At 39.3% G+C, this 23,695-nt stretch overlaps 1 protein-coding gene across 1 annotated transcript; it reads left to right on the forward strand.

The window, feature by feature from the left end:
- Positions 1-6,973: 6,973 nt before the first annotated feature.
- Positions 6,974-22,033, forward strand: LOC141607237 (uncharacterized). The gene is made up of 4 exons (XM_074426597.1): positions 6,974-7,270; positions 7,363-7,920; positions 19,640-19,739; positions 20,457-22,033. The coding sequence occupies exons 1-4, from the start codon at positions 6,974-6,976 to the stop codon at positions 22,031-22,033; spliced, it is 2,532 nt and encodes an 843-aa protein (XP_074282698.1).
- Positions 22,034-23,695: the final 1,662 nt, after the last annotated feature.

Here is a 23,695-nt window from a genome sequence, read left to right on the forward strand (position 1 = left end):
GTAGATATTTACTACTTTTACTTCTACTTTTTACATAAAGAACCAAATAAGCAAACAAAAGTTGTATTAAAGTAGTTACGCCAAACATATAAATTTTGTGAGAAACCGCTTTTACAAAAGTATGGCCAAACAACTAAAATTTTTCCGAAAAGTAACTTGTGAATAAACTTAGGTGCTGTTTGGCCTTGTTTTTGTTAAATAGATTTTACTTCTTAAAAGGGGTTTATTCACAAGTTACTTTTTGGAAAAGTTTTGGTTGTTTGGCCATACTTTTGTAAAAGTAGTTTATATAAAATGTATGTGTTTGGCCTAACTACTTCCATACCACTTTTGTTTTTCTTTTTTGGTTGTTTATGTGAAAAGCTGAAGTAGAAGTAGAAGTAGAAAATATCTACTTCTACTTTTGGGGGTGATTAATTAGTTTTTAACTTTTTAAAAGTAGTTTTAAAACTCCTAATTTAGGGTGTTTGGCCAAGCTACTACTTTTTCAGTTACAAAAACACTTTAAAAGTTTGGCCAAACAGCAAAGGAAAAGTCATTTTCCATAAGCAAGGCCAAACAGCACCTAAGCATATATTTCAATGATTTGGTGGGTTCGAAAAGCGACGACATTCCCGCCCGATGAAACCGATTCGAAAAGAGAGCCGTTTTTCTTTGTCTACCTTGCAAACCCATGGAAATTTAGACAAATTACCATGGGTTTGAGGGGTGATGTTAGAAGATATTACGGTATATTACAATATACCGTAATCGAAATAATATAATATTAGGAATAAACTTATTATATGTTGCCTATAATAGTTGATACGATTTAGATCTCGAGAGTACTATAAATGTCGAGAAAATATAATCAATCATTCGAGACACGAACTATTATCAATAATATAACGGATGCATTCTTTCCTCTACGATTCTAATAAAGACTCAATTCAAACATTGATCCCATGTTGATTGAACTATTATGTCCTAGTACATTTTTTTCGAAAACACAAAATCTCATTGAAGACGGCACGTAGTGACGGATACAATTTCCTCTCACAAATGACCCAAATAGAGGAGAGAGGGAAGCACATGAGGGTGCCCCCACCTTGTCCCCCCTATCCGTTTTGTGAGTAGCATTACCCGTCACTTGCTCCAACCCGTTTTCAGCAAGACTAATTGTTTTGAAAAAGATGAATAACTGAAGTTAGAATAATTTTGCATTTAGTTAAAGTTTTTCTATTACTAACTCTCATACAATTTTATGTGTAAGCTATATTGATTATCTTCATTATCAACCCATGTGTTTAATTAGTAGGTTTCACTTGTAAGACCGTCTTATTTAATTTTCTTTTAACTCTTTTTATATACTTGAAATTTCATCTATCATATTTTTCACTTTACAATACATACAAGTTGTATTATTTCAATCCCTTGTAATACCCTCCCCTCAACTCCCGTTATTATGGATCGTAATTGTCATATTGACGATAGAAACACCTATAACTAAACGATTTAACCCTCCCCTCAACTCCCGTTATTAATAGATCACAAATTCTCATTATAGACGGACACTATCCGTCTATACGTATAGACGGATACCATTTTCTCTCACAAAATACCCATTTGCCATAAAGTGGAAAGCACATGGGGGTGCCCCACCTTGTCCCCCCTACCCATTTTATTAGAGGTCTTTACCCGTCTGTTCGCCCCACCCGTCTATACCAAGACCTATTGTTAATAGATCACTTATTGCATCTCTTCTTTATTTATTTAAAGAAACTAAGAAATAGACGATATTACAATTGTTTCTTTTAGTAAGATATTACAATTGTTATGTTTCTTTTGTCTCTATCAATTGTTATACGGAGTATAATTTTTGTTAAATTCAACAACGGGCCTGGGCCGCACCCAAACGGAGGAGAAAGATTCCACAACGTAGGCCCAAGAGGGTTCCACTCTAAAACCAATTGGCGATAGAGGGAGTAGCCCATTGCCTTATAAGGTGGTAATTCTTCTCCTCTTTTATCAATGTGGGACAACCCTCACATGTGGAACTTTGGGTTTTTCACAATTTTTATAAGAAGTGTTCTGATCAATAGCAACAAATAATTGAACGGAGGAAATAGTGTAATAAACATAACGTATATTTATAATATCACAAATTCTCATTTGTGACCATCAATATCCGTCACTCACTCTTGAGTGACGGATATCATTTTACCTCACAAAGTACCCACTTTTTCTCTCTCTGCAACACTATTCATGTGGTCCCCTTTCTCCACTAACCCATTTTGTTACCATTTTAACTCACAAAATATCCGCCACAAATGGTAACCCGTCACAAGGGAGACCAATTGTTATAATATTTTGTCCAAATTTCACAATTTTCGAACTACTACGATCCACACTCTCCTGTTGAATTGTATATTTGTAAACCTATCCCCCCACTCGAAAGCAGAGTTTGTCTATGATAATGGAATAACAAAAACTCCACTCTTTAAAAATTTAAAAATCAGTGGCTATATCGTAAGACAGCGTAAATGAATGATTTTTTTTTTCTTTTTTATAAATTAAACCGTCTTACATGTGAGATCGTCTTACTCTATAATTTATGTTTAAAATTATATTCTCTCTTTGTCTCATTCATTTATTTACCTTTTTATATATATTTGTGAGAAGTATCTTTAATTTAATTAAAGTTAAACAAATGAATCGTACGGGAGGAAGTACTAATTAATACAACGTAGATTGCCAAGATCCACAAAATACCAGTCGTATGAAATCAACTAATAATATTTAAATCTAACGACTCCTACCAACATCTAAACTTTAAACTCTAATATACAAAGGAACCCTTAAAAAATCCCTATTGACTCTCATAGGAAGGAACTTGCAAAAGTTGTCAAAATCTAAAGATGTCACCACACTATAATTTACTGGGATGGTATAAATTACGGAAGCGACAGTGTTGTAACTGCATATTCTCATTCTCCGCCTCGCGTTCATCTCCTCAAGTAATCTGCACACCCTAACAACAAAATTTTAACGTTAGATGATGAGATTATGAGAACTTAATTATACATAAACAATGTATGGAGTAATAACACATAGAATTACACTAATATAAAATTGTGTTCACAGGAAAAAAAATCACGAGGAAAGAAAAACCGAAAAAGAATTTCAAATTTGGAGTTTTGGCTGCTAAAAATCAATATATATATATATATATATATATATATATATATATATATATATATATATATATATATATATATAGAGGCAAGTTCTAATGAGTCCATCTAAAATGGTGAGTCCACTAAGTCCTAATCCTAGCCATTGATCTCTAAAATTGATGGTTGAGATTTTACAATTCTAAGATGAACACTTTAATGTTTTATAACTGAAACTTTAATTTATTAGTTTAACTTTAATTCTTTACAATTATAAGTTTAACTTTTATGAATGAAATTTTAATGGTAAAAGTTAAAACTTTAATTTTTTTGGCCAATTTCTAATATTAAAATTTGAATTTATTTAATTTTACAGATTTATAAATGTAACTTTAATGTTTTACGAATGAAACTTTAATGCTAAAAATTGAAACTTTAATTTTTTTAACTAATTTTTAATATTAAACTTTTGAATTTATTTATTTTTACATATTTATAAATATAACTTTAATGTTTTACGAATGAAACTTTAATGCTAAAAATTAAAACTTTAATTTTTTTAACTAATTTTTAATATTAAACTTTAAATTTATTTATTTTTACAGATTTATAAATATAACTTTAATGTTTTACGAATGAAACTTTAATGCTAAAAATTGAAACTTTAATTTTTTTAACTAATTTTTAATATTAAACTTTGAATTTATTTATTTTTACAGATTTATAAATATAACTTTAATGTTTTACGAATGAAACTTTAATGCTAAAAATTAAAACTTTAATTTTTTTAACTAGTTTTTAATATTAAACTTTAAATTTATTTATTTTTACAGATTTATAAATATAACTTTAATGTTTTACGAATGAAACTTTAATGCTAAAAATTAAAACTTTAATTTTTTAGACAATATAAAATATAAAAATTTTATAAACATAACTTTAATGTTTTACAATTAAACTTTACTCATAATATTTGAAACGTTATTTTCTTTTAGGATTGTAACTTTATACTAATTTTAATGTATTTGAACGGTTATGATATTTTTCTCTTAGGAATGTAATTTTAGTCATGTCTTGTGAAACTTTAGTCCATATCATGAGAAACTTTAGTCCATATGTGTAGATTTTAATCCATCAGTCAAATAAATTTTAGTGTGTATCAATTGAAACTTGAGTCCATACTCGTGAAACTTTATTCCATATTTTTGAAACGTTGATAAATTTTATTGTGTATCAATTAAAACTTTAGCCAACAACTGCTTCACGGCCTTCACCTACAACTGACCGCCACCACACTCACTACCGTCCTAACCCACCACGACAACCAATCTCCCCAACAACACCACCCATGTTGGATCTGAAAACAAATGAGCAAAAAAAAAAAAAAAGAATAAAGGAGAGGAGGCGGCAGCCCTCACCAACAGCGACCACCGACTTTATCCACCACCATAACCCTTACCCATGACAAATCTGGAAAAAAAAAAAAAAAAAAAAAAAACGAATAGGCGGTAGAAGCCCAGACCCCGCGACCACCAACACTAACCCCACACACGAACCACCAACAACCACCACTCCATATGCTCAAATCTGAAAAACAAAAAAAGAAAAAAAAAAGGAGAAGGGAGAGGCGGCGTCGGGTTGGCCGAGGAGGGAGAAACAGAGAGAAGGGGAGTAACAGGTGGTCGTCGGGGGTGGCCGAGGGCGACAGTAGGAGCCGAGAAGGGCGGCTGGTATTGGTGGTGTTGTGGTGGTGGTCTTGTGGTGGGAGTGGGAGGAAGCAGATGGAGGCGCGCGGCAGAGGGAAGGGTGGCGGCAGTAGTGGTGTCGGGGTGGGAGGAGGAAGAGGAGAGAAGATGGATTTAGAGATTTAGAGAGAGAAGTGGGAGTGAAGGAGGCAAGGAAATGAATGAAAGTAGGGTTTGTTAGCTTTTATATGGAATTTGTATTTTCAGATTTAATCTTGACCATTGATTTTGTTTTAATCTAAAGGCTAAGATTAGGACTTATGGACTCACCTAAGGGAGGTGGACTCATTTGAACCTAATTCTATATATATATATATATATATATATATATATACACTAATAATAGTATGAATCCTATTATAACTAAAATTGATCATTGAGTAGTCCTTAATCCTTAGTTTGAGTAAGCATTAAAAATTCTCTCACTTATTGTCTTTGCTCCAAGGCCTGCCTTTCTACTTGAGTAAGCAAATAATAAATGACTGAGAATCTGAACTATGAAACTTCTAGTGCTTTTTAAAAATTCTCTACACCAATAATAATGTATTGTTGTTCGATCATGTTGTGCTTTTGCAAGCTCCATGTAGATGACACTTAGAATCATAATACATTATTTATTATGAATAAAAAACATGATAACTGACGCAACATGATCAACGTATTAAACTAAGATTATCATATCAACAGTGAACAATATTACATAGTTGTGAAATTCACGAACAATACCATGGCACAAAAAGAAGACTTAACCAAGTGATGTTAGTCCAGTGGTAGCCGGGTTAAACCTTGAAGCTTGCAGAAATGCAGGAGTTGAGAGGTCCCGGGTTCGACTCCCAGCTGGGGCGATGATCACTTGGCCACTGCAGCCCCCGAAGGGGGTGGCTTACATGGTCCATGTGGTGGTGCGGGAATGCATGGGCCCGGGGGGATTCAACCCCTCGTCATCAAAAAAAAAAAAAAAAAAAAAACAAAAAGAAGACTTTGCTAATGAACTTAATTCAGTCACTTCCTCTGCGGTCTCTAAGCCCCCAGCTTGTAGAGAAATTAATCAACCTAAGAAGTAGTAGACATCCAACTTTTAAGGAGAAATATGTCGAGAGTTTACTCCAACACTGATTTCAGTGACTTCAGATATATTCGATTAAGAACATATATCCACAATCTAAATTTTCAATCAAACAATTCACTTTTTACGAGCTTGCAAAAGTAAATGCCACCTGCCTAAATAAATTAATCACCTAGCCGAATATACAAACATAATCCTATTTTTGGCACTGTGATTTGTGTTATTAACCATTCTTCAACAGGACTAGCATAAAATCCAGGATATCTGATCTTGTTGCAAAAGCACTTCAAATCGTATGACTTTATTCAATAATCAATATTACTCCATGGAATAAATAGCGTTATTTTGTGGACTAACTTGTGTCATATTGTGGTTAGTGGAATAGGTTATCGTACTATGCTGGTGTAGACTGTCATAAGTAAGAAGACAGTTGTGAATAATAGTAATTGTATTGATGATAAAGAGAGTTACAGGAGGTTGTTTATATACTACTATACATATGCTAAACTAGGGTAAAGGAAGATACATTGCACAATTGGTGGAGATAAAAGAGGTAACAAATAAAACTAATTACAAGATAATAGAGAATAATATATACTAGGAATATGCTAGCTAATCACGGCTGATTTGTTCCTCAATTGAAGGAGTATAATCTTTGACAATTATCTTGGTTGACTTGTATCTTTAACATTTCCGCTCAAGATGGACGGGCGATAGCGAAGGTATGACGGAATAGACGTCGAGATAGAATAGAATTCTAGTCGAGACGGATACATCGAAATAGTCAGACTTCTATCATTAATAGAACTCGCATAATTATCAAATTGTATCTTATTTATTCCGTCCTAGTTTAAGAAGGATACTAGCTTTGTACGCCTATATAAGGCAATGCCGTTATTGAATAAAAACATACAACAATTAACCCGAATACTTGTTCTTAACATGGTATCAGTTACCAGGTTCCAATTCTAATACAAATTCCATAAAAGTTCCAACTACAATCTATCACCATGTCTGGTGATGCTGTTATTCCTTCTACGGAAAATCCACCACCCCACCCAAATCCAACCGTGTCTCCCTTCCACCTTGGAAGTCAAGACAACCCTGGCAATACAATTACTCACGTCCAGCTTCGTGGTGAAAACTACGATGAATGGGCTCGTTCTATTCGGCTGGCTCTTAAAGCGCGACGGAAATTTGGATTTGTCGATGGCACGATTGCCAAGCCTACCGAAAATCTTGACGATTGGAGCTCTGTCCACACCATGATTGTCTCTTGGATTATGAACACCATTGACCATCTCTTCGTACTACTATTTCGTACTACGAAGATGCGGCTCTATTATGGAAAGATCTTCAAGATCGTTTTTGCGTCGTTAATGGCATTCGTGTTCAGCAGCTCGAAACGGACTTAGCTGAATGCAAACAACGCAAAAACGAGTCCATCGCACATTACTTTGGACGTTTAAAAATAATTTGGGACGATATTGCTAATCACGAACAACTTCCTAGCTGTAATTGTGGTAATTGCACCTGCAATCTTGGTCCCAAGTTTGGTGCTTTCAAAGAAAATAAACGTTTGCATAAATTTTTATCTGGACTTGATAATAATTATTATGCTACACTTCGATCTAATTTACTTAATACCTCTGTTTTACCATCGGTCAATCGTGCTTATCAAGCCGCTATTCAAGAAGAACGGATGCGAACTAATGGAGCATCGAGCACTACTGACGACACCGAGGTTTTGGCTTTTCAAGTTCAGTCTGATTTCAAGGCTAAAGGAAAATCCGTGGATAATTCCGATAAATATTGCACACACTGTACTCGTAATGGCCATGATGAATCCATGTGTTTTCTTATTCACGGTTATCCCGATTGGTGGGGAGATCGTCCTCGTGGTCCTCGCAATTCTGGTCGCGGGGGCAGCTCTAAGAACGGTCGTTGTAGACACCTCGTTTCTGCACCTCTCGCAAACCACCCGGTGATGATTGGGCCGCATGTTTGATACGCGGAACGATTTGTGACAGTTCGTAAGATTATCGTCAAGTGATTGCTCAAATATTAATGTCTACCTCATGGTTGTCATCTACGCGCCGATACGGTCGTTTTGGCAGTAATTAGAGTTCATTTGGAGTCCGGGTCAAAAACCGTCTTCATTTTCTATAAACCGTTAAATCCCGAGTCAAAGCAACGTGCTTGTCTACCTAAGGTTAGGATGTCATAAAATGTTGAGATTATATCTCATTTTGAGTCTCATGTCACTTCATTAGGCTAAACATAAAGTTTACATTACAAAATGTGCATTTCATTTAGTTAAATTGACAACCCGAGCTTTAGGCCCGTTTTACGAGGTCATAACGAGTTTTTTGGGTCAGGCCTATTTCACAGAAAGTTCTAGATCTCTTTCTTAGCTTTCCAACGCCACCGAAATCACCTTAATCCGAGTCTTGTAGAGAAAGTTATGCCTAAAATACGACAGACTGTCAAACGCGTTTTCTACGCGCAGAGAAACCTACCCGGGAAAGGACGCGGCGGTCTTTGCCTCTTCCAAGGGACGCAGCTCTGCTGCGCCTTTTCCCAGGGCTTTCTTTTTGTCCAAGTTTCCGTGTTTTAACCTAAGTCGGTTATTTCCGGATCTTTCCTTCCGTATCCTAGTCTTACCATAATTCCTCCGTGTGATTAGTATAAATAGGAGCTTTCGTTCCTCATATTTCTCACGCGAGTGTCCGCCCTTCTCTTCTCCCTTTGCATTCTAGACTTCGTTCTTACTAATTGGCGCCTACGTGCTTGGACTTCCGACCACGTAAGCTCGGATCTTTCCGGGTACCAGCCTCTCCGTTGCATGACCGACCAATTTGACCAACTCCACAATAATTAATCTAATTAATCAATTTGTTTCAATCGTTTTCCTCTTACGAGGGCACTCTTTCCTTGCATTCGCGTCGAGCATTCACTAGTCGATTCTTAGTTCATCTCGTTCCGTCAACATGTAAGTCTGAGGGTGTATAATCCTCTTTTGTTTATTGTATTTATTTATCGTATCATCATTGTAAGATTTATGTCGAAAACACCGTTAAAATCGATTTCTAAAACCGTCTTTCAAACCCTTTTTTACGGATTTTCAGTAGACTGACAGTCGAGAAAAGACGCAAAGAATCAAGCTGCTGCGCCTCTTGAAGGAGCGCGTTCTGCTTTGCGCCTCTTCGTGAGGCTGCCGCAGTTCCTGCTTCTTTTCTTCTTCTTCGTCCTCTATAATTCGTGTGTTTTGTTATTTGTTTCGTTTATTTTCTTTAATTCTTCATCATGATAGTTTAATATTCGCATGTATATTTTAGTCATCATTCATTAATTCACATGTTTAATTCATGAGTCCGACTTAAATCCCGAATAATCCATATTTGCGGGTTTTCGTCATTAATATTCAAATCCGGGTTTTAGAGATTCAATGTCATCCATATTGAGTTTAAGAATTCATCCTTTGATATATTTGCGTCCATATTCATTGTTAATTTGTCATTAATTCATCATGTTTAGTTTGTTCTATTCACCGATGTCACTAATTAATCATTCATTAACATCGACCCTTCACATAATTAATCCGTTTGTTTCCGTCTCATTCAGGTTTTATTGCTTTTATGACCCATTCATATAATAAATAATCCATTAATCACTTTCATCCGAGTCAAATAATCCAATCAATCATTAAAATTCATCAAATAACATTAACGGTTTTGCGCTCGGCTTCACGACGAACTCACCCTTGAAAATGACGCAAAGAATCGCTGCGCCTCTTTCCAAAGGGCGCGATTACTCTTCTCGCTGTTCGAGGGTGAATTCTGTCCCAACCCCTTTTCGCCTTGACCTAGTTTGTTTAGTTTACGTATTAACTAACTATTATCCGTATTATCACCTTCCTCGTCGTGTTCGTTAATTCTTTCTTTTATTCTTTTCTCAAATTATCCGTTTTAAAGGTATTTTCGACATAAATCGCCTTATCCGATGTAATTAATGTAATTTTCATTCTTGTAATTTATAATTATTGTATTTCTTTTATTGCTTGTATGTTTTCACATGTAAATGAACATTAAATCCAACTTCGACATCAATTGTATGCTAAATTAATTGTTCATCGACTTAGTCTAATCTTCACATGCTAGGATTAAAACTTGGATGTTGCATTGCATGCATATAGCCGACGATATATCGAGTACGAATAACTTCCCTAATCATTAGTAGAGGCCGCTATCGAGGCGGGCGGGATTAGGTGTTCGATCAAAAGAGCTTCCTAATACGTACCCTCACCCCTTACTCCAGATCTCCGTGAGCACCCGTGTTCATTGGCATCCACGAGAGTCATTCTAGACATAGAATGCTAAGGGTAACGATTGCTTAGTGTTCATGTCACTACTTTGTGTCTTGACATGACACGAGGTATTCGAACGGTTCCAATTTCCCATAAAAATTGGTGGCGACTCCTTACAAAATGCAAACGCTTGTTCCCCGTTTCTCACCAAGCGCCCCCGTGGGCGGCCCGCTGTCCACAGTTTGGCGACTCCGCTGGGGATAATACACTTACGTGTAGCCAAGGGTGAAACTTGAACAAGGTTAGGGAATAAGTTTGTACAAGACAATTGTCGGTTTTCATAACTCGGTCTTCCTAGACCGTTTAATTCGGCCTTCCTAGGCCCAACCCAACCCATTCGACCAATCGTCCCGTCTAAACGGTCTTAATTCTTATTTGGGCCTAAGGATGGATAGCGATTGACGTCATCCATACCATGATGCTTACTCTTGTTTGTATCAAGGGCCTTCACTACTTGAGGAAATGGACTAGGAATCGGCCTTACTCCTGTTTGGCACGAGCCTCTCCACAGACTTCGGGTTTGATGGTTCGGTATGGCAACCCACCCTTTAAACCAAAACCCTTTTAAATGCACTCAGCATCCCGTTATAATGCCTGTATATATGTTTGTACCATATGTGATCACCATTTTCTAAACAAAACCATGACGAATTTTGTGAAAATCAAAACCTCTTTCAAAATGTAAAATTTTCGAAAAGGCCATTAATTAGCGCAAAACCCATTTCAAAACTAAATACAAAACAAAAAACGTCAAAAAAAAAAGAGTCCGAAAAAAAAAAAAAAAAAAAAAAAAAAAAAAAACGTTTTATCCAAAATATTTTCAAACCGTGTAAATGTAAATATGTAAATTCAATTGGGCTAAGTTAGAGTCAAAATCCAAACCGACTATGTCCTAGTCGGAACTCCGTCGAGTCATAAACTCCTTTTCCTTTACATTTTGGGTCTTTTCAAATTCAAGTCAAGTCCTAAGGCGTCACGCCGTCATTTTGGACCCTCTACCCCAATTCAGTTAGGATCTAAACACTCGACTCACACACTCGAGGCTAAAATCCGTCTCTTGAATTCTCCTAATGACACGTTCGGGACACACATACCCGAACCTCGAGTCAAGTCTGTCTTAAACACACGTCTTAGAATCAACATGTGTCATCAATCTCGTCAATAAGGTCAACCATATAAAGGTCACTCCGTCAATGTCACACTCGAGTCTAAATTATAGTCAAGCACCGTGAATTCAAACACGAGAAGTCGCTCACGACGTTTCACGAATTCACAAGTCAAGTCTAGATTTGTCATCCTATCCCTTCCTTTGTTTGTTGCCTTAGTATGCGTGATCCCACGTCGAATCGAGTTGTAATGCGCGTCATTTCTGTCGAGTAGGAATCCAGCAAGTTCCGTCAATCAGCAGGGTCACGAAGCGGTTCAAGCCACAATCACCATGTCTCTCCAGGACGTTTATGCCATGGTCCTGCAAGTTCAAGCTACAGTGGAAAATTTGAGCATTCGCGTCTTCACCCTCGAGAATGGAATGGTGGAAAAGAACCCACCAACTAGAGAAACCTCTAGTCTAGGTCATCCAAAGCTTACCTCTTGCAATAACCATCGTCCTAGAAAGCCGAAAACAGCTGAAAAGAAACCTGGGAGGCATCAAAGGGTGCTTACCGATTTAGGCATGTCTTATGCCGATGCTTTGAAGAGACTTTCTGCCCAAGGCATGCTACATCCAATAGGACCGACTCCGGATCCACCTTTAGAGAAGCAAGTGAACCTCTGGAAGGGCAACAAATATTGCCTATATCACCAAGGTAGAGGCCATGATATTGAAGAGTGTTTTCTCTTGAAACACACCATCGAAGATATGATTAAAGAAGGCAAGCTTCCTAAGCCACCTTCCGCCAAAAAATCCAAGAAGATCGACCCTCTTGGGTCTAATATCAATGAACATGATGAAGAATCATTCCTGGATTGTTCTCATCTCCTGAATCATCATGATGATAAAGAAATCAATGTCCTCGAAGACGAAGGTATCCAAGATGGAATGCTCATGCTTTCCAGGGCCTTTGACAATAAATTCTCCAAAATAGAAGGAGCCATTGATAATCTAAACTCTCGACTTTCCAACATGGAGAATCAATTTGCTGAAATGGGTAAGAAGCTTGAGACCCAATCTTTCAAGATGAAAAGTGTCCAGACAAACCCCCAATTTGACAGTCTTAAGGAGAAAGTAACTAGTGAACGATCTATTCCTAACAACCCTCCAAGGTCATTTACAAAGGCTTCCGAAAATAAGGACACGCCTCCTAGGAAATTTACCAACATTGGTATTACATACGCCGATGCCTTTCAGAGACTCATGGAACAACGAATGTTGAGACCCATTGGACCTACTCCCGAACCCGAAAGAAAATCCAAGTTCTGGGATGAGAATGCCTACTGCAAATACCATAGAGGCAAAGGGCATGATACAGAGAAATGTTACAAATTAAAACATGTCATTCAGGATATGATCGAAAACGGGAAGTTGTCCCTCTCAACCTTTAACCCACAAGGTAGCTTAGGCAATCCTCATGGATATGCAACTTATCAAGAAACTCTTCTTGACTATTATCCTTCCAATGTTCCCAATGATGAGGACGGGGTGCTCAAATGGGTGAATGCTCAAAGTCAGATGCCGAAGCCAGTTGCTGGAAGAGAAAATGTTCAAGCATGGTCCGATGATTACGAGTCTAGTTCTAGGATTGAGTCAAAGTCCGAGTCCGAGTCCGAGTTTTAGACTTTCTATCTCATATTTGTTCTAGTAACTTTCTTCGTGTCCATTTTCATTCCTAGTGACAACCTGGGGGCTGTCCCACGAGTCACGTGTCTTCTCAAGTCTATGCTAAATACATTTATCATTCATTTCAATAAAAATACAATTTTCAATCCACATATTCTATCCCATCTCTTCCTTTCTCCTTTTCCTGTGACAACAAGAATTGGTTTGAGACATTTTTAAAAACGAACAACAACCACACGTTCCAAGTCAATGTGAGTACACTTAGATGATGTTCCGTTCTAAGTTGTAGAGGACCTGAAACTCCGTGTTCTTTTCTTACCTATTCCATGTCTGGCAATAGAAACCACAATATAACCCTAGTTTAGGACGAGCATATCTCAAGAGATTCTAGGAAGAATCCAGACCATCTCCCTTGTCAACGATCCATGACGGAAGGCAAGCCCATTCCCCACAATAAACAACCCGTGTTACTAAAAGACCAACCCGTTTCACACCAAAGGTGCTAGTCTGACCCAAGAAAATTCAAGATGATACGAGCCGTGATCAAAGACAAAGGCTCAATCAAGAGAACCCAAGATCAATATCCAAGGCCGTAGTTATACCCGTAATCCAAGACAAAAGAGTCAAAAGAACAAGGCGCAATCAAGCGAGTCAGTGTCAATATCCAAAGTTAAAGTCATCCTCAAAAACCTGATCAAAAATCGGAGCAAAAATCCGAGATATATTCTAGACCAAGAATCTGAGTCTGAATCAAGAACGAGTACGCAAAATCCAAGTGACAAACAGAATAATGCTGAATTTCATCAAGACATCAATGAAGATGGTCGGCTAGCACCCCACTAAGCCTTTCACACATCACACACCCTAAGTCCTTCTCGAGACCGTTACGGGGAGATAGTTAGGAATTTTGAGAATCCTCTCAAACTTGTCAAATATACCCATCCTTTAGGGCCAAGACATGGAAACTTGATCCCACATCATTTTAACCTACCTTTATGTGCTCAGGCTACATCAAGCCAAGAGACTCCATTTCCAAGCTACATTACAAGCCATAATCCCATCGAGCTTTAACTCCACAAAATCAAGCTCCATAGATTTGTTCGTCAAAGCCTCTTATGTCCAAGCTCCACATTCCAAATATCCAATCCAGTTTCACCTTGACCCATACACGGAGTCTTCAATACTTTGCTACCTAGGACGGGACAAACCCATATCATCCTTAGGGTCCACTTCTAGTGTGCTCACATGACAAGGAAATTTTTACAAACTTAATTATACCTCTTTGGTCTATGATTAGAGGGAGTTATCTCAAATCGATTCTTCGAGTCACCAAAGGAACATTACCCTTGTGACCCCTGCACTTTAAGGCCCTAACAACGTAGCTTAGGCACACACTTGAACTACGAGCATGGTTTGATTTCACCTCTTCAGGTGGATACGTAGGCAGTCCTTTCTTACCCAAGAAGGATACAACCACAACACCCAAATAAAATTAACCAAACCTCAGAACTACGATCTGGTTTGATTTCACTTCACGTGAATACGTAGGCAGTCCTCAAGGACACAACCATCCCCACTTCCAACTTTCCACCTCAATTATCAACTTTCAACCATCAACTTTCATCACAACTTTCAACCTTCCAACCTCAATTAACATCCCTTCCACAACCAACACCTCTATACTGGGGGCTCCTTATTGTCGCCCAGCCTTTTTTTTTACCAAAGTCCAGAATCATCCTCTCATCCTGGGGGCTTCTCTTCCAAGATGCCACCCTTCCTTTATTCCTCTGAGTCTAGCTAGTACTCAGTCCAGGCGATGATAAGATCTTAGATCAATTCTCCAAATCATCGTGCCTCAAGAGGGGTCTCTTTTACAGCAAGCGGCAGCAAAAGACGTTCAAATAGACAGCTGATCCATGGCTCATGCCTTGCCTTTAATATGCCTTTATCAGTCTCTCACTTATTCTACCTTTAGAACTGATACGCATTATCACCCATACTTGGCTAGGGGTTGTGCATACTTAAACAAAGTATGTCAAAGTCATCCCTGTGTTGCGTCAAACCTAAGTTGATGTCGCGTCAGTCTAAGTTAAGCCTACATTTCGCGTCACGTCCGTATGAGGTATGTGTCATGTCAAGAACTATGTCTAAAGCCCATTGAATATGCATATCGCATTACAAACGACAAACTTCTTTGAACAAGTTTTAAACAACTTTTATAAAGAAACGCCTTTTGCAAACCTATGTGTTTCCTCATTCGAGGTCCATGTGATAATTGCTTACGTGCATATGTGTTTATGTTCTATTTGCATATTAGATTGCATTCTTGTGTGGCTAATATCCATGCAGATAAGTATCAGAAGCAGTGCTCGCTCCAACTGGGGGCTTCACCCAAGTCTTCGTTCTCCCAGTAAGAAGATATTTTGCGATTGCTCACTCAAGATTTCTTCCATGGCGATCAAGATGTTCCTAATCGTCAATATATTCCCCAACAAGAGTTCGCTTGAGACCGACGCAAGCAGATTGAACCTCAAGTTTTTTTTGCCAGAGTTCGCTTGAGACCGACGCAAGCAGATTCCCCAGCAGTTTCTACCGACGTCCTGCTACCCTCGATATTATTGTTTCCTCACGGAGTTCGGCAAAGGTGTCATTCTCCAAAAGTTCCCAAACCAGCGCCTCCTTCCTTAGGTTCATAAACCCATAAATCCTTTTGGAGTTCTCATACCTCAGAAAGCCTTACCGCGCGCGAATTAGTAACCCAGTAGTTCCTAAACTTAACCCTAGGATCCCAAATCCTCTTAGGTTCATAAGCCTTTAAGTTCTCATACCATCCGTCCTTTTAGGTTCATATACCCAGGTTCACACACCTAGCTTCTTTTAGGTTCCCATACTCCCTAGATTTCATATACTTATACTCTTTAGGATCATATTCCTTTATAATCACTTTTCCCCTTAGGATCATATTTCTTTAGAATCACTTTTCCTTTTAGGATCATATTCCTTTAGGATCATCACTTCCTTAGAGTTCCTACACCTAAACCTTGGTTACTCCTTAAGTTGACCTTACTTTAGGCCTCCTTCCCGTCAATGCTTTCCTTTAGGGTCCCATACCCTAGCACCAATCCTTATATATCTTTTAGGTCTTACCCTTAGCTCCCAAGCTCAAACCTTAGCTCCTATGCAAACTCCGGAAGCATCTCGAGAAAGAAGTCTCGGGTATGGTCTCTTCTTATGGCTGGCGAGCTTCCTTACGTAGTCTAATGGACTTTAAACGACCCTCCCCGGAAGTCGACAGACTCTAAAATGTTCCCGACGACAGGTCCTTGGCTCAGACCCCTTGAGCCGCCTCGCGTCGCCATAGTCGTCAGGTTGTAATCTTCGATTGACCTGATGGCTATACTTGACTTTCGCCTTGTCCAAGCCTCGGTCAAAGTGGGGGCTCAGAGACACCTCGTTTCCGCACCTCTCGCAAACCACCCGGTGATGATTGGGCCGCATGTTTGATACGCGGAACGATTTGTGACAGTTCGTAAGATTATCGTCAAGTGATTGCTCAAATATTAATGTCTACCTCATGGTTGTCATCTACGCGCCGATACGGTCGTTTTGGCAGTAATTAGAGTTCATTTGGAGTCCGGGTCAAAAACCGTCTTCATTTTCTATAAACCGTTAAATCCCGAGTCAAAGCAACGTGCTTGTCTACCTAAGGTTAGGATGTCATAAAATGTTGAGATTATATCTCATTTTGAGTCTCATGTCACTTCATTAGGCTAAACATAAAGTTTACATTACAAAATGTGCATTTCATTTAGTTAAATTGACAACCCGAGCTTTAGGCCCGTTTTACGAGGTCATAACGAGTTTTTTGGGTCAGGCCTATTTCACAGAAAGTTCTAGATCTCTTTCTTAGCTTTCCAACGCCACCGAAATCACCTTAATCCGAGTCTTGTAGAGAAAGTTATGCCTAAAATACGACAGACTGTCAAACGCGTTTTCTACGCGCAGAGAAACCTACCCGGGAAAGGACGCAGCAGGTGCTGCGCCTCTTCCAAGGGACGCAGCTCTGCTGCGCCTTTTCCCAGGGCTTTCTTTTTGTCCAAGTTTCCGTGTTTTAACCTAAGTCGGTTATTTCCGGATCTTTCCTTCCGTATCCTAGTCTTACCATAATTCCTCCGTGTGATTAGTATAAATAGGAGCTTTCGTTCCTCATATTTCTCACGCGAGTGTCCGCCCTTCTCTTCTCCCTTTGCATTCTAGACTTCGTTCTTACTAATTGGCGCCTACGTGCTTGGACTTCCGACCACGTAAGCTCGGATCTTTCCGGGTACCACCTCTCCGTTGCATGACCGACCAATTTGACCAACTCCACAATAATTAATCTAATTAATCAATTTGTTTCAATCGTTTTCCTCTTACGAGGGCACTCTTTCCTTGCATTCGCGTCGAGCATTCACTAGTCGATTCTTAGTTCATCTCGTTCCGTCAACATGTAAGTCTGAGGGTGTATAATCCTCTTTTGTTTATTGTATTTATTTATCGTATCATCATTGTAAGATTTATGTCGAAAACACCGTTAAAATCGATTTCTAAAACCGTCTTTCAAACCCTTTTTTACGGATTTTCGATGAGATCGACAATCGAGAAAAGACGCAAAGAATCGCTGCGCCTCTTGAAGGAGCGCAGCGCAGCTGCTGCGCCTCTTCGTGAGGGCCGCCGCAGCTTCTCGCTTCTTTTCTTCTTCTTCGTCCTCTATAATTCGTGTGTTTTGTTATTTGTTTCGTTTATTTTCTTTAATTCTTCATCATGATAGTTTAATATTCGCATGTATATTTTAGTCATCATTCATTAATTCACATGTTTAATTCATGAGTCCGACTTAAATCCCGAATAATCCATATTTGCGGGTTTTCGTCATTAATATTCAAATCCGGGTTTTAGAGATTCAATGTCATCCATATTGAGTTTCTGGAATTCATCCTTTGATATATTTGCGTCCATATTCATTGTTAATTTGTCATTAATTCATCATGTTTAGTTTGTTCTATTCACCGATGTCACTAATTAATCATTCATTAACATCGACCCTTCACATAATTAATCCGTTTGTTTCCGTCTCATTCAGGTTTTATTGCTTTTATGACCCATTCATATAATAAATAATCCATTAATCACTTTCATCCGAGTCAAATAATCCAATCAATCATTAAAATTCATCAAATAACATTAACGGTTTGCAGTTCCGGCTTCACAGCCAGAACTCACCCTTGGAACAGACGCAGCAACTGCTGCGCCTCTTCCAAAGGGCGCAGTGCCTGCTGCGCCTGTTCCAGGGTGAATTCTGTCCCTGAACCCCTTTTCTGCCTTGACCTAGTTTGTTTAGTTTACGTATTAACTAACTATTATCCGTATTATCACCTTCTGTCGTGTTCGTTAATTCTTTCTTTTATTCTTTTCTCAAATTATCCGTTTTAAAGGTATTTTCGACATAAATCGCCTTATCCGATGTAATTAATGTAATTTTCATTCTTGTAATTTATAATTATTGTATTTCTTTTATTGCTTGTATGTTTTCACATGTAAATGAACATTAAATCCAACTTCGACATCAATTGTATGCTAAATTAATTGTTCATCGACTTAGTCTAATCTTCACATGCTAGGATTAAAACTTGGATGTTGCATTGCATGCATATAGCCGACGATATATCGAGTACGAATAACTTCCCTAATCATTAGTAGAGGCCGCTATCGAGGCGGGCGGGATTAGGTGTTCGATCAAAAGAGCTTCCTAATACGTACCCTCACCCCTTACTCCAGATCTCCGTGAGCACCCGTGTTCATTGGCATCCACGAGAGTCATTCTAGACATAGAATGCTAAGGGTAACGATTGCTTAGTGTTCATGTCACTACTTTGTGTCTTGACATGACACGAGGTATTCGAACGGTTCCAATTTCCCATAAAAATTGGTGGCGACTCCTTACAAAATGCAAACGCTTGTTCCCCGTTTCTCACCAAGCGCCCCCGTGGGCGGCCCGCTGTCCACAGTCGTGGATCCTCTGCTCGTGCTCCTGGTGTTGGCCGTGGCAAGGGCACTACAACCCGTATCAATTCCACCTATACCGACAACACTCCAGCCGTGGCCTCTGCCTCTTCATCCTCTGACCCTTCTGCCGTTGCTGGACTGACCACTGCACAGTGGCAGCAGCTCCTTGATTTATTGAACATACCAAAATCCAAGGACCACATTCACGGTAAGAATGCTTGGATTATTGACACCGGCGCTACCAATCATGTTACCGGGACACTTACGTATCTCCATGATATACAAAATATAACTTCTTTTCCTGTTAGTCTTCCGAACGGAGTCACAACTAATGCCTCTCATCGAGGGCGCGTTATTCTTGACGGAGGCTTAGTCCTCACTGATGTTCTTTATGTTCCCGGCCTTACCTGCAATTTAATATCTGTTCTTCAATTACTTGATGCTCTTGATTGTATCATTCAATGTACTAAGTCTTTTTGTGTCATTCAGGACCGGCAGACGAGGAGGTTGATTGGAGCGGGTAAACGTCAGGATGGACTCTATTTCTACCGTGGTGTGTCTAACGTAGCTGTCTGCAATGTTAACCAAGGTTCAACGGATTTATGGCATAAACGATTAGGCCATCCCTCTAGCGAAGTTTTAAAACTATTACCTATTATTAAGTCTTCTAGTAGATTGTCTAATAAGGCTTGTGATGTTTGTTTACGAGCCAAACAAACTCGTTTCAGTTTTAATCGTAGTGATAATAAAGCTTTTTCCCCTTTTGAATTAATTCACTGTGACTTATGGGGATCATATCGCACTCCGTCTTCCTGTGGCGCTACTTATTTATTGACTCTTGTCGATGATTATTCTCGTGGCGTATGGGTATATCTTTAACGCACCAAAGATGAAGTTCCACGGCTCTTTTTGGAATTCATTGCAATGATTAAACGTCAATTTGGGGCGGAAATTAAGAGGGTACGGAGTGACAATGGAACCGAATTCTCACCTTTAAAACCATATTTTTCGAAAACTGGCATTCTATTTGAATCCTCGTGTGTCGGTACTCCGCAACAAAATGGACGCGTGGAACGAAAACACCGACATATTTTGAATGTGGCTCATGCCTTGCTATTTGAAGGTTCTTTACCTATACGATTTTGGGGTGAAGCGGTCATGACTGCCTGTCACTTAATAAACCGGACTCCCTCACCCTTGCTACAAAATAAGACTCCTTTCGAGCTTCTTTTCGGTAAACTTCCGTCCTATGATTCTATTAAAATATTTGGTTGTTTATGTTATGCTCATAATCAACAACATAAAGGTAACAAATTCATAAGTCGAAGTCGGCGTTGTGTTTTTTTGGGCTATCCTTTCGGAAAGAAAGGATGGAGAGTCTATGATTTGGATTCTCATGATTATTTTGTCTCTCGTGACGTCAAATTTTTCGAGCAAGAATTCCCGTATCGCAACGCATCAACCACGAATTTGTCACCAGTTGTTGATATTGATGCACCTGTTTTGGATGATGATGAGTTTATTACTCCTACCACGCCTGCCTCTCAACCACTTCCAACTTCAGAGGAGCTTGTGACCACATCTCCCGAAACTGAACCACCTACTGACCCACCCAACCACCAGCCTGAGCAGCCTACTCCACAACCCACTCCTACCGAGCAGCCTCGTCCTCCACCCGAATCAATCAACCAACCTAATAACTCTCTTGGTGCACCTCACACCGAACTATTGGGTCGCGGTCACCGTGAGAAACGCCCTCCTCCGAATTTGCAAGACTACGTTACACACACGGTCCACAACAAGAGTCCACTCCTCTCGTCTCCTGCTCCTCAACCGTCCTCAGGTACGCGATATCCCATCGCTAATTATATTAGTTACAATCGTTTCTCGCCTCAATATAGACAATTTGTTGCTCGTTTAACTACAGGGCATGAACCCCGCAGCTTCAAAGAAGCCGTCGGTAATCCGGGATGGTGCGAGGCAATGACTAAAGAAATAGATGCTTTAGAACTAAATAATACATGGGTCCTTGAAGAATTACCTTCTGATAAAAAGGCTTTGGGTAACAAATGGGTGTATCGTATTAAATATAATGCCGATGGTACAATTGAACGTCTCAAAGCACGATTAGTTATTATGGGCAACCATCAAATAGAAGGGGTTGACTATGACGAAACTTTTGCGCCCGTGGCCAAGATGACAACGGTTCGATCCTTTCTCGTTGTGGCCGTTTCTCGTGGATGGTTTGTGCATCAGATGGATGTACATAACGCCTTCTTACATGGTGACCTTGATGAAGTCGTCTATATGAAATTACCTTATGGGTTTCGTCATTCCAATCCGAATCTTGTGTGCCGCCTTAAAAAGTCCCTTTACGGACTTAAACAAGCTCATAGGTGCTGGTTTGCTAAGTTGTCTGAAGCCTTACAAAAATACGGGTTTCATCAATCTTCAGCTGATCATTCTCTATTTACATTCATCCGCGACGGGAAGCAGGTCCAAGTCTTAATTTATGTTGATGATTTAGTTATTTCTAGTAATGACTTACTAGCCTTACAAAATTTTAAAGACTATTTGGGTACTTGTTTCCACATGAAGGATCTCGGACAATTACGCTATTTTCTTGGCATTGAGGTAACACGAGGGCCAGATGGTTTCGTATTATGTCAACGTAAATATGCCATGGAAATTATTGAAGAAACTGGCCTTTTAGGATGTAAGCCTGCTGCCTTTCCTATTGAGCAAAATCATAGACTCGCTCTCACTACGAGCCCTCCACTCGCTAATCCGGAAAAATATAGGCGTTTGGTCGGTCGTTTAATTTATCTTGCTGTCACACGACCCGACCTTGCCTATTGTGTACACATTTATCTCAATTTATGAATGCTCCACGTCTTGCTCATTGGGACGCGGCTCTCCGGGTTGTCCGATATCTTAAAGGGTGTCCGGGTCAAGGCATTTTTCTCCCTAAAGACAATGATTTCCAACTCCATGGATGGTGCGATTCCGACTATGCCGCCTGTCCTATGACTCGTCGGTCCCTAACCGGCTGGTTTATTCAACTTGGGCCCTCTCCCATTTCATGGAAAACTAAAAAGCAACAGACGATCTCTCTGTCGTCTACTGAAGCGGAATATCGCTCTCTTGCTGCGATCACTCGTGAACTTATCTGGCTCCAAGCTCTCCTAACCGATTTGGGTATCTCTACTACCAACGGGATGGCTGTTTATTGTGATAATAAGTCTGCTCTTCACATCGCTAAAAATCCCGTCTTTCATGAACGTACTAAGCATATTGAGGTTGATTGCCACTTTGTTCGTTCTGCTATCAAACAAGGCTTGATTAGTCCCTCCTATGTCCCTTCGGCTACTCAATTGGCTGATTTCTTTACTAAAGCTTTAGGCAAGGCTCAATTTCTTCTACTTTTGTCCAAGTTGGGTGTTCGAAATCTCTACGCTCCAACTTGAGGGAGGGTATGACGGAATAGACGCCGAGATAGAATAGAATTCTAGTCGAGACGGATACATCGAAATAGTCAGACTTCTATCATTAATAGAACTCGCATAATTATCAAATTGTATATTATTTATTCCGTCCTAGTTTAAGAAGGATACTAGCTTTGTACGCCTATATAAGGCAATGCCGTTATTGAATAAAAACATACAACAATTAACCCGAATACTTGTTCTTAACAGAAGGCCAATCTTGGAAGAAAGCAATTGAAACCGTGGCTTATGTAGCGGTTTAGTGAGCGTATCCGCTAGCTGATCGGACCCGTTTATGTGCTGTACTCGAACATAACCGTTACGAATTTGCTCTTTAACGAAATGAAAGGCAAGAGCAACATGCTTCATTCTCGAGTGAAAGACTGGGTTAGCCGAGTAGGTAGTAGTACTTAAGTTATCACAGTATATCATCGGTGGAGTAGGGGGCGAGATACCAAGTTCGAGCAGGAGGTTTTGGAGCCAAATGAGCTCGGCAGTGGTGCTTGCAACAGCTCGAAACTCAGCTTCGGTGGAAGAGCATGAGACCGCCTTTTGTTTCTTAGCGGACCACGAAATAGGATTACTTCCTAAATATATGATATAACCAGTGGTAGAAAGATAATCATGGGGATCACCTCCCCAATCTGCGTCACAAAAGGCGTGAAGGCACAATGGTGTCGAGTTGGTCAAATGAATTCCAAGATGTAGCGTGCCAGTAAGGTAACGTAAGAGACGTTTAAGAGCGGTCCAATGGGTCACGGTGGGATGGGTGAGAAATTGAGCTAATTTATTAACCGAAAAGGCAATATCGGGTCGTGTAAGTGAAAGGTATTGCAAACTACCAACAATTGATCGATAGTCCGACTGATTTTCAATAGGTGCGGTTGTGTCTTTAACCAACGGTGGATGGGCGAGCATAGGTGTGGACGCGGGTTTGGAGTGTTCCATTTTGAATTTAACAAGAAGATCATATAGGTATTTGGTTTGGTTTAAATGTAAACCAGTTTTGGTTGGGGTGACCTCTATTCCTAAGAAATATGATAAAGGTCCTAAATCTTTA

The sequence above is a fragment of the Silene latifolia genome, chromosome 10 (assembly GCF_048544455.1).
Source record: "Silene latifolia isolate original U9 population chromosome 10, ASM4854445v1, whole genome shotgun sequence".
Classification (NCBI taxonomy): Eukaryota; Viridiplantae; Streptophyta; class Magnoliopsida; order Caryophyllales; family Caryophyllaceae; genus Silene; species Silene latifolia.